Source organism: Mya arenaria, chromosome 13 (genome assembly GCF_026914265.1).
Source record: "Mya arenaria isolate MELC-2E11 chromosome 13, ASM2691426v1".
In the NCBI taxonomy this organism is placed as follows: Eukaryota; Metazoa; Mollusca; class Bivalvia; order Myida; family Myidae; genus Mya; species Mya arenaria.
The window spans coordinates 7,534,332-7,549,307 of NC_069134.1; the positions used below are offsets into that span (position 1 = coordinate 7,534,332).

General features: G+C 36.4%; 1 protein-coding gene across 7 annotated transcripts in view; it reads left to right on the forward strand.

The window, feature by feature from the left end:
- Positions 1-14,976, forward strand: part of LOC128212967 (lipoxygenase homology domain-containing protein 1-like) — a 79,738-nt gene that overhangs the window by 60,707 nt on the left and 4,055 nt on the right. For all 7 annotated transcript variants that reach the window (XM_052918389.1, XM_052918393.1, XM_052918394.1 and 4 more), the window contains 13 exons: positions 2,693-2,850; positions 3,006-3,163; positions 3,387-3,478; positions 3,745-3,908; positions 4,448-4,567; positions 4,816-4,942; positions 5,183-5,337; positions 7,081-7,345; positions 11,995-12,158; positions 12,579-12,665; positions 13,002-13,125; positions 14,019-14,179; positions 14,474-14,631. In XM_052918389.1, the coding sequence (XP_052774349.1) occupies positions 2,693-2,850; positions 3,006-3,163; positions 3,387-3,478; positions 3,745-3,908; positions 4,448-4,567; positions 4,816-4,942; positions 5,183-5,337; positions 7,081-7,345; positions 11,995-12,158; positions 12,579-12,665; positions 13,002-13,125; positions 14,019-14,179; positions 14,474-14,631 (1,933 nt within the window). The remainder of the gene's footprint in view (positions 1-2,692; positions 2,851-3,005; positions 3,164-3,386; positions 3,479-3,744; positions 3,909-4,447; positions 4,568-4,815; positions 4,943-5,182; positions 5,338-7,080; positions 7,346-11,994; positions 12,159-12,578; positions 12,666-13,001; positions 13,126-14,018; positions 14,180-14,473; positions 14,632-14,976) is intronic.

Below are 14,976 nucleotides of genomic sequence, written 5' to 3' on the forward strand. Positions count from 1 at the left end.
AATTTAAATCATTTTCCATGATTTTCAGACTTATACAAAATGGTGTTGTTGTTTTTTTCTCAAAATTTAGAAGGGTGTGTTTTTATATCAAAATTAAAATTTGTCTTTTTGTCTGTGGTAGTATGATTGTACTTGTTTGGTATCTTCTTTAGTGCAATGTCACATATTTCTTTTAAAAGTTTGTAAGATGAAGACAAAAACACAGTTAAACAGCAAATAAATAGATACACACAAAAAAAAATGTAGGGGGCGAATCTTAGTTTGGTACGATCGGGTTTGGGTACGAATGTTACATTCAGCCTGTTTGTTATTTAATTGTCTTTGGTAAAATAATGTTTAATATGCTGATGTTTTAGAATAAAATGACCATAAAAATCACTACCCTGGTTTAAAAAATCACTTATTAAACATAGAACATAGAACATAGAAACATAGAAAATAACTCGGTTTCGGCGAATTTTGACAAGATTGTGGACATGATAAGTAAATACTAATTAAAGCATCAACATAATTTTGTGGATTACAAGAAATTTTCATCATGAATATTTTATAAATAAACTTTCAAAACATTTACTGAAAAGGTGATGTATTTGATTGTATTAGCGCCACCTTTCTTATGTTTACATATCGGCAGTGCCGTCTGCTTCAAATCAACAATGTTGAAAATGGCAAGTCTCGTCTGTACAATACAATAAACAATTATTTTAAAAGATTTAATTGTGCTTCACAACATTTTTCACCATCCCTTCGCATTTTCTATCGCATTTTACGAACTTTCATCATTGGTTGAACGAGTTCTCAATGTATATTCTGATTGGCTGACATTCAATAGGCACGCCTCCTGCCGATGTTTCCCTATTTGGCTCTTCCTGATTATCGGATTAGTAGATGACCGATTATGAATACACAGGTCGTTTGCTCACTACACAAATACACAATTATCTGTCATATGACTTGGTCAAGGCACATGGAAAGGTGAAACGGCAGTACGGCATATTTTAAGCAATTAATGGGGGCATGGTGACACCTAGCGGGAACACTATTATCATAAGTATTACGTAATTTGTCTCAATCATCACAGCGGATTAAGGGCTGTCAATCTTTTATAATGATTTCAATAGTAAAAAGGGCACTAACGCGATATTTGGGTCTAATAGAGCATTTGTGAAAAGGGCACTACTCAAAAAGGGGGCAGGGCGGTAAGAAAAGGGGCACGGGCGCTGCGCCATTGAAAAACGGGCTAGCTGGAGCACTGACTGGTGTTTTTTTAAGGCTAAATATGCATAAATAATTAATGCCTTACCCGGACAAGGGGTTAAACATATTCACTTTAATCAAACAGTTCCAATTTTTGAACTAAAAATGGAGTGCATGAAAGATATTTTCTAAAAAGATTATTGAAATTAATGTTTCTTTCTCAGGAAGGGTCTGTGATGATATGGTAATTCTGGGGTATACGATAAACTCCAAGTGTTTGGTTTCTAAACCCTACCCTTGCAGCTAGGGAGTTTGCTTAAATACCAAACGTAGGGAAAAAATCAAGCATAAGAAATACTGCCTGGTCTACATTCCAGTATCTAATTTCCAATTTTTAATGTAAATAATATACATGTATGACACATCGTGAAAAAGTATTTAAATTTTCCTTCAAAAATACTGATTGGAAGCCTTTGTATGTGCAAAAATAAAATAAATCTATTTCGAAAACTGTTGTTTGCAGATATCCTTATTATGCTGTATCTAACTGTGTTTTTTTTATCTTTTTTAAATTAAGAAACTATAAATTGTTCTATTAATTAATTATTATTTTAACCTCCTGTGTGGAGGGTGTTTTTTCTCTTTTTCCTCAAGTTTTATCATGAAAGGTAAATTGTGGTTGTGCAATTCTCATAATAACACTCTAAGGCGCATTTGGAAACAGTTTTAGTGTTGGATATATCTCCTTTTAACCCAGAATTTTACGTAATTCATACCTTATTTGAAGAAAACATGCACTTTCCTTAGAAATGTAGAAATTATCAGGTGCAAGGGGTTGTTCAGAATAAGCCACAAAACATTCTATGACAAGGATTTTTGCTCCGTGTTTTAAACTGATCATTTCAAGGTTTTCGCCCATGAGCTTCTCAATCCCATAAAGTTCTTATAACGTTTATGATCACATACAAATGTTGTACAATGTCTCAAGAGGTATTTGGGTTTATAAAGATCAACTTTATATTGAACTACATTTCATATGAAGTTTGTATCATGCAAACTTTGTTTAATTTATTTTGCAACCCTGAACATTTTCAAAGTGCTTTGTGTTCCATACTCTTAGTTAACTTAACAATGTTTACTAAGATACTATATGATCATATCTACATAATCTGTGCCTTAAATGCTCAGAAATAGTTGTCTCTCTGAAACTTTAGATCAACATAACATTCAAAAAGTGCCCAGGTATGCCGCCAATGTCATATAGATTATTTAAAATATTTCTATTAGCATGGATTTATTCATTCTGTTCTAAATTTAGCAAGAAGATGTTAAACATATTTGTACATATATCATATGATGACTTTCCTTAACGCAAAGTAAACTTCCATGCTTTCTCTAATGGTTAATTCTGTTTTTTCATCAGTTTATGACAAGCGCTTTGATCAAATGCAGAAAACTGTCAGTAAGTAGTGACATAATGTGTTCACTGTTTCAGCCACATACCAGTACCATGTGGAGTTGCACACTAGCACCCAGTCGAGGGCAGGGACCGGGGCCAGGGTGTTCCTCAGTATCCATGGCAACCATGGGGACACTGGCTTCAGAAGGCTGATGACAGCCCCATCAACAGGCAGAACATTTGAACCAGGCAATGTACGTTAGAGATTGTACGCAGCAGCAACGTAAATTACATGAAAAAAAATTGGAATATTTATCAACAGATTCGGTCTAAGACATTTGTTGTCTTTCATCTACCATAGATATTAATTTCTGGAAATGGTATGTCTGGATAATTATACCCTTTTCAGTGTGACATATTTGAGATGAGTGCAGTTGACCTTGGTGACCTGTCAATGGTGAGCCTGATGCATGATGGGGGAGTTGAGAGGTCAGGTTGGTTCTTGGACAAGGTCATTGTCAGGGAAACAGGGGAGAGCACTACCAAATATGTGTTCAGCTGTGACAAGTAAGTGATTAATTGTTTTTTGGTTTATTTTTGAGATTACAAACTTGTATTCAGTTCTTGGTTTTGGAGCTTTTTATATTAACATTAAAATGTATTTCTCATGTACGTTTAGAGTGTAAAGTTAGAAATGTAGTTATGTGCAGGCAAGATGAAAATGTTGTGCAACTGCTGTGTTCTATGTCAATGTCAAAAAGTCTTCTAGACAAGATAACTTGGTTTCCAGATGGCAGGATATAGAAGAGGGAGAGAAGGTAGTTACCATGGAGATTCCCCTCACAGAGGTCGTTGAGGACAAGGAGGAAAAGAGCCTTTCAGGTCAGTGGGGGTCATCTGCTGGGGTTAATTTGAGAAATGATTATATTATGAGTAGTAAACAAGTGCATTGAACAGTGTCTCAGATAGTGATAACACCTTTATCATGAAAACATTTACTGATTTATTTGATTTTAAACACAAAAAAGATATTCTGTCACTATACAATGGAAAGGAATGTTGTGATCTTGTTATAGTCAACTGTTTATTTCAAAAGCCTGATATGAGACATGTCCTGATGTGATTTGAACCTTATATGTGTTTTGAAGGTGCCCCGTGGAGTATATGGGTTGTTACCGGGGGTGATGTTGCGGAGGAGCTTGAGTTCCCTGTTGAGCTTGTACTGTATGGGGACAGTGGGCACAGTCAGCCTGTCATCATAGGGGGCAGTGAAGGGGCTACATTCAACAAGGGACAGGTGGACGCTTTTGAGGTATTTACCAAAACCATTCGCTAAAACTAATGATATATCAAAGCCTTTAATTTGATGAATTCCATTTTTTGTTGATATGTCCTTTATAAATAGTTTTAAGGAATGTTTATATTGCGAAATACTATGGAGAATACCCTACTATTGAGAAATGTTATACTTATATTTTACACTATATATAGTGTCTAGTACAAATGCTTTGATTATACATATCGTAGCGTTGTTTCTATATTATGCATTTGAAGAAAGAAGATATTAAATGGAAGTTTTGAAATCATTACATGTCATTGTCTTTATCTATAATGTTTGTTTCATATATGTAATACATATTATGTATGCTCTTATGTTTGTTTATGGGCCGGATGCCCTTTGTACAATAAGCTTTTAATTGAATAAATATTTCATACTGTTAAAACTTGTTGTTTTTTTGTGAGATTTCTTGATGATGTGAAATAAAGTAAACTATTTCTTAATAAAAACCTGAATGCATAGAAATGAAGAAATCTGTGATATATTAGCCAACACTTGCTTCCTATCCTCAGGTTAGGGTTGAGGGGGAGGTAGGAGCACTGTACAAGGTGCGTGTAGGTTTCCATGGTGACGGGCACTCCACACCCTGGTACTCCAACTACCACCTTGCCCCCAGCTGGTTAATAGAGAATGTAAGTGTCCTATCAGTGGTGTGTTGTCTCATTCTTGCTATGTTGTTAAAGCTCATGTCTTATAATGTAAATTTGGTTTATGTGTAAGAAGCTTCTACAGAAAATGCAACATATTAAAAAAATATGTTCAAAAATTAATTTATTTCATAATTATCTACTTACTTAAATTTTCTCCTATTTTAGGCTATTTCTTTGCAGATGACATTATTAGGAATTTTGTAGGACTTCGAATCACCTCTTATTTACAGCTAAAGCTGAAAGATGAAACTGCAGGGGTTGAGTATGAGGTTGAAGGGAGCGTGTCTGTACAGACGGAGAAACACACAGACTTCTGGCGCGAACTCCCCGTCATCAACACAGGAAAACACTTCTCAGGTTTTTGTGAAAAACAATTTAAACAATTAACACTGTTATTTTAAATGTATAGCTTCTTGAAATTTTTAACTTGCTCATTAAACTCATTTTTATTTAGTATTGTGTTTAAATGACTGTTAAATATGCTTTTTAAAGTATTATTTGAAGGGCTTTTTATCAATATAAAAATGTATGTTCAAACATGTTTCATATATGTTCAAAGTATTGTGTTACAATACATTAAAGCTTTTTTGTTGACAGTTTACAAGTATGAGGTATGTGTCCACACACAAGATGGAAGTGCTGCTTCGGAGGATTCCATTGTCAGTGTACAGCTGTATGGGGAGAGGGGAGATTCCGGACCCCGCAGGCTTATGGCCTCAAAAACACATGAACACAGGTTCCAGACTAGCCAGGTATGTTCCTGTTGAGGTTTTTTTGTTATTGATACTATGGAGCTGAATTTAGAATAACCATGTGTAAGTATATCTACAGCATCTGTATTATTCTTTTATGCCCCGAAGGTGGGCATATTAAAATTGCACCGTCTGTCTGTCTGTCCGTCCGTCCGTCCGTGTGTCCGGCTCAATAACTCGTGTCCGGGCTGTAACTTTCCCTTGTATGGACAGACTTTAAAATAACTTGCCACATGTGTTCCACATACCAAGACGATGTGTCGCTTGCAAGACCTGTGTCCCTACCTCTAAGATCAAGGTCACACTTAGTGTTTATTCACAATGGAGTGCTGCATATCGTGTCCGGGCTGTAACTTTCCCTTGTATGGACAGATTTTAAAATAACTTGCCACATGTGTTCCACATACTCAGACGACGTGTCACGTGCAAGACCCGTATCCCTACCTCTAAGGTCAAGGTCACACTTCGGTGTTTATTCACAATGGAGTGCTGCATATAAAGACATAGAGTATAGGTTGTTGTGTCCGGGCTGTAACTTTTCCTTATATGGACAGATTTTAAAATAACTTGCCACATGTGTTCCACATACCAAGACGATGTGTCGCTTGCAAGACCCATGCCCCTACCTCTAAGGTCAAGGTCACACTTAGTGTTTATTCACAATGGAGTGCTGCATATAAAGACCCGTGTCCCTACCTTTAAGGTCAGGGTCACACTTAGGTGTTTATTCACAATGGAGTGCTGCATATATAAGGACATAGAGTGTAGGTTGTCGTGTCCAGGCTGTAACTTTCCCTTGTATGGACAGATTTTAAAATAACTTGCCACATGTGTTCCACATACAAAGACGACATGTCACGTGCAAGAACCGTGTCCCTACCTCTAAGTTCAAGGTCACACTTAGTGTTTATTCACAATGGAATGCTGCTAATAAGGACACAGAGTATAGTTTGGTGTGTCCGGGCTGTAACTTTCTCTTGTATGGACAGATTTTAAAATAAATTGCCACATTTGTTTGACATACCAAGACGAGGTGTCATGTGCAAGACCCATGTCCCTACCTCTAAGGTCAAGGTCACACTTAGGTGTTTATTCACAATTGAATGCTGCATATATAAGGACATAGAGTATAGGTTGTCGTGTCCGGGCTGTAACTTTCTCTTGTATAGACAAAGTTTAAAATGACTTGCCACATGTGTTTGACACACCAAGACAAAGTGTCACATGCAAGACCCATGTCCCTACCTCTAAGTTCAAGGTCACACTTAGTGTTTATTCACAATGGAATGCTGCATATAAGGACACAGTATAGTTTGTCGTGTCCGGGCTGTAACTTTCTCTTGTATGGACAGATTTTAAAATAACTTGCAACATGTGTTTGACACACCAAGGCAACGTGTCATGTACAAGACCCATGTCCCTATACCTCTAAGGTGCAAGAAACACTTAGTGTTTATTCACAATGGAATGCTGAATATAAGGACATATAAGTGTAGATTGTCAGGTATGGGTGGTATTTTTTTATGTTCAGAGGCAATTTTAAAATAAGCAGTATGTATTTGACACGTAAAGGCAAGATCAACTTTTCATGTATTGACATTGTCATAGGTCAATGTCACTTTCGGGGGCATTCGTCACATACTGTGACAGCTCTTGTATTGTTTAGGCTTTTCATTGAACCATTTCACATTTGTTGCTGTTTATAGATGTTGACGATTCATATTTCCCATCATTTTTTGACAGGCTGACATGTTTGAGATCCCAGCAGTTGACCTTGGAAAGCTGACCAAGGTGAAAGTCAACCAGGTGGGGTCAAGGTCTGGCTGGCTGATAGAGAAGGTCACAGTGAAAGAAAGTACAGAGTCATTGTCATTGTTTGTGTTTGCCTGTGGGCATGGGCTAGAAGGGGTGGGGGGCCAGGGTTCAGAGGTAATCCTACCCCTCACAGAGGTTGTGGAAATTCAGCCTGAGCAAGAGAAAGAAGTGGTGGAGCCTAAAACGTACCAAGGTAACTCCATTGTTGTTGTTTTTAGATGTTTTTGTTTTTTTATTCATTTCATATGACTGTATTTAGGGCAAAAAATGCTGATAAATAAATGGAGGCTTTTTCTGAAACATTTAACTTTGTTAAAGTTAAATATGATTCAATTCCATTTTAAAGCTGCACTCTCACAGATTGAGCGTTTTGACAACTATTTTTTTAGCTCACCTGTCACGTAGTGACAAGGTGAGCTTTTGTGATCACTCTTCGTCCGTCGTCCGTCCGTCCGTCCGTTCACAATTGCTTGTGAACACAATAGAGGTCACAATTTTGACCTAATCTTTATGAAACTTGGTCAGACTGATCATCTCTATAAAATCTAGGTCAAGTTCGATATTGGGTCATCTGGGGTCAAAAACTAGGTCACTAGGTCAATTAGTAGAAAAACCTTGTGAACACAATAGAGGTCACAATTTTAGCCTAATCTCAATGCAACTTGGTCAGAATGATCATCTCTATAAAATGTAGGTCAAGTTCGATATTGGGTCATCCGCGGTCAACAACTAGGTCACTAGGTCAATTAGTACAAAAACCTTGTGAACACAATAGAGGTCACAATTTTAGCCTAATCTCAATGCAACTTGGTCAGAATAATCATCTCTATAAAATCTAGGTCAAGTTCGATATTGGGTCATCCGCAGTCAATAACTAGGTCACTAGGTCAATTATTAGAAAAACCTTGTGAACACAACAGAGGTCACAATTTTGACCTAATCTTTATGAAACTTGGTCAGACTGATCATCTCTATGAAATCTAGGTCAAGTTCGATATTGGGTCATCTGGGGTCAAAAACTAGGTCAGTAGGTCAATTAGTAGAAAAACCTTGTGAACACATTAGAGGTCACAATTTTAGCCTAATCTCAATGCAACTTGGTCAGAATGATCATCTCTATAAAATCTAGGTCAAGTTCGATATTGGGTCATCCGCGGTCAATAACTAGGTCACTAGGTCAATTAGTAGAAAACCCTTGTGAACACAATAGAGGTCACAATTTTAGCCTAATCTCAATGCAAATTGGTCAGAATGATCATCGCTGTAAAATGTAGGTCAAGTTTGATATTGGGTCATTCACGGTCAATAACTAGGTCACTAGGTCAATTAGTACAAATACCTTGTGAACACATTAGAGGTCACAATTTTAGCCTAATCTCAATGCAAGTTGGTCAGAATGATCATCTCTATAAAATCTAGGTCAAGTTCGATATTGGGTCATCCGCGGTCAACAACTAGGTCACTAGGTCAATTAGTACAAAAACCTTGTGAACACAATAGAGGTCACAATTTTAGCCTAATCTCAATGCAACTTGGTCAGAATAATCATCTCTATAAAATCTAGGTCAAGTTCGATATTGGGTCATCCGCAGTCAATAACTAGGTCACTAGGTCAATTATTAGAAAAACCTTGTGAACACAACAGAGGTCACTATTTTGACCTAATCTTTATGAAACTTGGTCAGACTGATCATCTCTATGAAATCTAGGTCAAGTTCGATATTGGGTCATCTGGGGTCAAAAACTAGGTCAGTAGGTCAATTAGTAGAAATACCTTGTGAACACATTAGAGGTCACAATTTTAGCCTAATCTCAATGCAACTTGGTCAGAATGATCATCTTTATAAAATCTAGGTCAAGTTCGATATTGGGTCATCCGCGGTGAATAACTAGGTCACTAGGTCAATTAGTACAAAAACCTTGTGAACACAATAGAGGTCACAATTTTAGGCTAATCTTAATGCAACTTGGTCAGAATGATCATCTCTATAAAATCTGGGTCAAGTTCGATATTGGGTCATACGCAGTCAATAACTAGGTCACTAGGTCAATTATTAGAAAAACCTTGTGAATAAAATAGAGGTCACAATTTTAGCCTTATCTTAATGAAACTTGGTCAGAATGATCATCTTAACATAAGCTAGGTCAAGTTCCATATTGGGTCAACCCAGGTCAAAAACTAGGTCACTAGGTCAATTAGTAGAAAAACCTTGTGAACACATTAGAGGTCACAATTTTAGCCTAATCTCAATGCAACTTGGTCAGAATGATAATCTCTATAAAATGTAGGTCAAGTTCGATATTGGGTCATCCGCGGTCAACAACTAGGTCACTAGGTCAATTAGTACAAAAACCTTGTGAACACAATAGAGGTCACAATTTTAGCCTAATCTCAATGCAAGTTGGTCAGAATAATCATCTCTATGAAATCTAGGTCAAGTTCGATATTGGGTCATCTGGGGTCAAAAACTAGGTCAGTAGGTCAATTAGTAGAAATACCTTGTGAACACATTAGAGGTCACAATTTTAGCCTAATCTCAATGCAACTTGGTCAGAATGATCATCTCTATACAATTTATGTTAAGTTCAATATTGGGTCATCCGCGGTCAATAACTAGGTCACTAGGTCAATTAGTAGAAAAACCTTGTGAACACAATAGAAGTCACAATTTTAGCCTAATCTCAATGCAACTTGGTCAGAATGATCATCGCTATAAAATGTAGGTCAAGTTTGATATTGGGTCATTCACGGTCAATAACTAGGTCACTAGGTCAATTAGTACAAAAACCTTGTGAACCCAATAGATGTCACAATTTTAGCCTAATCTCAATGCAACTTGGTCAGAATGATCATCTCTATAAAATGTAGGTCAAGGTCGATATTGGGTCATCTGCGGTCAATAACTAGGTCACTAGGTCAATTAGTACAAAAACCTTGTGAACACAATAGAGGTCACAATTTTAGGCTAATCTTAATGCAACTTGGTCAGAATGATCATCTCTATAAAATCTGGGTCAAGTTCGATATTGGGTCATACGCAGTCAATAACTAGGTCACTAGGTCAATTATTAGAAAAACCTTGTGAACAAAATAGAGGTCACAATTTTAGCCTTATCTTAATGAAACTTGGTCAGAATGATCATCTTAACATAAGCTAGGTCAAGTTCCATATTGGGTCAACCCAGGTCAAAAACTAGGTCACTAGGTCAATTAGTAGAAAAACCTTGTGAACACAATAGAGGTCACAATTTTAGGCTTAACTCAATTCAACTTGGTCAGAATGATCATCTCTAGAAAAATATAGGTCAAGTTTGATATTGGGTCATTCGCGGTCAATAACTAGGTCACTAGGTCAATTAGTATAAAAACCTTGTGAACACAATAGAGGTCACAACTTAAGCCTAATCTAAATGTAACTTGGTCAGAATGATCATCTCTATAAAATCTAGGTCAAGTTCGATATTGGGTCATTTACCGTCAATAACTAGGTCAATAGGTCAATTAGTAGAAAAACCTTGTGAACACAATAGAGGTCACAATTTTAGCCTAATGTTAATGCAACTTGGTCAGAATGATCATCTCTATAAAATCTGGGTCATGTTCGATATTGGGTCATCCGCAGTCAATAACTAGGTCACTAGGTCAGATATTAGAAAAACCTTATGAACACAATAGAGGTCACAATTTTAGCCTAATCTTTATGAAACTTGGTCAGACTGATCATCTTTATAAAATCTAGGTCAAGTTCCACATTGGGTCATCCGCGGTCAATAGGCTTATATAAGGAAAGTGTTTAAAAATCTTCTTGTCTGAAAATGCAAGGCCTACGCATTCAATATTTGGTATGTATCATAACCAAGTGGTCCTCTACCAAGATTGTTCAATTTATGCCCCTGGGGAGAAGAGGCCCTATCCTGGGGGGAGTCACAAGTTTTGCATAGGCTTATATAGAACAAAAAACTTCTTGTCTAAACCAACAAGACATTGGCATTTTATATGTGGCATAACCTAGTGGCCCGCTACCAAGATTGTTCAATTTGTGCACCTGTGGTGAAAAGAGGCCTCACCCTGGGTGTCACAAGTTTTACATAGGCTTATATAGGAAAAAACTTTAAAATTTTCTTGTCTGAAGCCACAAGGACTAGGTCTTAAATATTTGGTTTGAAGCATTGCCTACTGATAGGGTCATGTGGGGTAAAAAACTAGGTCAGTGGGACAAATAAAAGAGTGGCCTCTAGGGGCCATACTTTTCATTGGATCTTTATGATAATAGGTCAGAATGTTCACTTTATTTAGCAAAGCTACAGGTGAGCGATACAGGGCCATCATGGCCCTCTTGTTTTTTGTCTTGTCAATTTTTGCGAAGATCCATGGAAACCAGTTTAATATATAAGACTGCTGACAATAAAATAGATCAAAGATTTTTATATTTAACTACGAAATTTGATGTTTTATGCATTTTTCTTAAACTGTTAGTAACGGTTTAAGCCATAAAACATTAATTTTCAAACGGAAATATGAACATCTGCGATCTGATCTTTTGTCACCAGTCTTATATGATTGGTTTGCAGATATTTACGCAAAAAATTGCTCTTTCCAAGACGAAAAATAAAAAAGATGTAAAAATTGTTAATCTGTGAGAGTGCAGCTTAATCTTCATTTGCAAACATATGTTTCAACAAAAGAGTGTTGATGGCATTTGCTGTTACCATGGACACTGGAAGTGAATTTGAAACATATTAAGAATTCAAGTTTAAGTGGAAAGTACTTTAAATTCATTTTGTTTAATTTTGTTATTCTTTCATACCTGACTGAAACTATATTAGTAGCTTTATTCACAGTTGTTGACTGGTTGGTGCGGGTAGTGACGAGTGAGGAGATGGACAGTGGGACAGACTCCAACGTAACCCTGACTGTGTACGGAGACGCCGACAACACTGGGCCCATATCCCTGGGCTCCCCCAGCACTGGCTCCTTCAACACAGGCAAAACTGATGAGTTTGACGTAAGCTTATAATTGTTGAGATGTTCATCTTAGACATGTTTGAAAATAAACAGAACATAACAGAATGTTTATTTAACTTAAGCATATTCAGCTCATCGTTATAAACACAGAATGAAAAAAATGAAAAATATAGAATGTATGTAATAAATAAGTAATGCATATGGATATTTTCATGTTTGATAATATAAACATTATTGTATTTCAAACTCATTGGGTTGAAATTTCTCAGAGTTTTTACTCTGTACTTAAAAAGCTGTATTTTTTTCATTGTTTAGTCATCAATTAAAAAATTGAGAATTTTAAGCAATATATAGCTGAAGCTGTTTTAGATTTTTGTAAATTCTTTCTTAGTATTATATTTATGCAAATAGGTTAAAATGTTTCAAAAGGCCAAATATTTCAGAAGATAATTTGTTTCAGGTAATTTTGGATCCCGAGGCAATAGGACAAATACGCAAAATACGGCTTGAGCATGACAACTCTGGTAAACCCTGGCAGGTGGAAAAGGTAGGTCAGAGTGGAAATGGTATACCTCATGTAAAATGTAAATTTTTTACAAAAATGTTGATAAAAACAATTCACTCACCCAAGAGGTTTGAGGCATTCAAGGATCATGTTCACTTGGCCTCTCATTAAGGACACCAGCCTACATAGGTAAAATCATTGACAGTGATCTATATCAGATTAAAGCTATGCTATTTACAATCAAGCTACACAATGGTAGTGTTTTAACTGAAAATTTATTCCACCAGTTAGACATAGCACACATATCTGCATAGCGATATTGTAATTGAACAAAGCACACATAGTACAGTGTCTTTATAATGCATACTTTTTGCACAGGTTGTGTTAGTGAGGCGTATAGATGACACCCATCTGGTGTTCACCATCAACAAGTGGCTTACCCTTGAACGCCCAGGCTTCGACATTGCAGTAGAGGTGGCCGTGTCTGGCTCTGATTGGCCTGGTATGTGGAAATTTCCCGACTTACATCCTTTGCTTGATTTTCATGCTTACTTCTAAAACACTGTTGTTAACTGTGTCTTCATGTTACTCTGTGTTAACATGGGTAATTCCTTGGTGATAGGCCTGAATGTTAGAAGTTGCACGATTGTGTTGATATACTAAGTAGCTTGATACTGTTCAAGTTTCTTTAGTGAAAGATTTCTTAGAGTAAATGCTTAAATATTTTGTTACTTAATATATCTTTTCATCAATAGCGAAGTCTTGAAAGGTTTACAATTGGCTTAATACAATAAAGGTTGCCATGGCATCAAATCTGTCAAATATTTTACAAATATATGTGCTTTTGTTAATTGCAGAAATTCCAGGTAAAATAGTATGGTGTGCTTTTGCTGCATGTATTCATATAACTTTGGTATCTTTTACACATTTGGCTAGCATCACCAGAATCTCACTTTGTTTGTGTATTTGCTTTGTGACCTTTCATTTGCTTATTTTGATCTTGATTTTTTCTGAAAGACTAAGGGTTTTAATTTCGAAAAAAAATGATATTAGATTCTTCTTAGCTTGTTAATGTAGCACACATTTAACGATATTGTTAAAACACTGTACGTAATATAAACAATGACTGATGAATTGTACAAGTAGCTGCATTTGCAAAGTGTTCTTATTAATATCATGAGTTCCACATTAAAGACACTTGATGCATTAGTTTTTTGTTTGTGAAGTTTCCTCACTCTTTCTGAATTAATTTATATGATTTGTGAGTTATGTGTTGACATCCACTAAAAAACAAATGTGGCACTCTTATTGTTATAAGAAGAGCACTGGTGAAAGAATAGGCCAGGTTATGAAGTTACATATATATATATATATAAAGGATTTCTGTTCTTCCAGTGCGTGAATATGTGGTACAGACACAGACAGGTGATGGGTTTGGGTCAGGGACGGAGGCTTCGGTATATGTGAACATTGTCGGCACCCTGGGTGATACAGGGAAACGATTCCTCGTACATCACCTGGAGGAGGAGGAGGAAAAGAAGTTCCAGTCTGGGGCTGTAAGATATGCTTTTGCTAGATACACTCTTTCACCTGTAAAACTTTTGCACAACATATTTATATTGATTATTTATCCTTGATGGTTTGGGTATTCTAAATTGCATTATTTAAAAAAGTTTTAAAGTCAGTTTAAAGTTGTTGACTGTTTCGACATGACTTTTGTTAACTCATTTAATGGCATGGGATCATCAACATTAAAAGAAATGTAAATCAGTGAAATGCCTTAAAGATAAAACCACTCAGAGTCTCTTGAAGATCTCATATAAAGATGAAATATGTTTGCATGTTTGCAGATGGACACGTTCCTGGTGCGTGCGGTTGACATCGGTAGACTGGTTCAGGTTGTGATAGGGCATGATGGGAAGGGTCCGGGATCAGGCTGGTTCCTCAAGAATGTCAACGTCAGGGAGGCCTTGGATGCTCAGGATAAATATATCTTTACCTGTGAAAAGTAAGGCTGGAGTGTGTCTTAGAGGCTTTAAACCATTTTGAATCTTAAGAATCTGCCAATATGTTTATGACTTCAAACTTGTTTCCTATGTTTACAAATAAAAGTTAAGATAATATCATGGACCTGGTATCGTTGGCAGAAATAAAGTTTTGCAAACTATTTAATCTTTGACCATTAAACCTTATACCACAAACAAAGTTTGGGGGAAGCATATAGTCACCCTATAATCAGTTGGTTGGTCGGTCCGTTGCAAATTTCCTTGTCCATAGCATAATTAAAAAAACTTATTGTTTGAATTTAATTAAACATTATACAATGGTAAAGTACAATGAGAGGAAGTGCAGT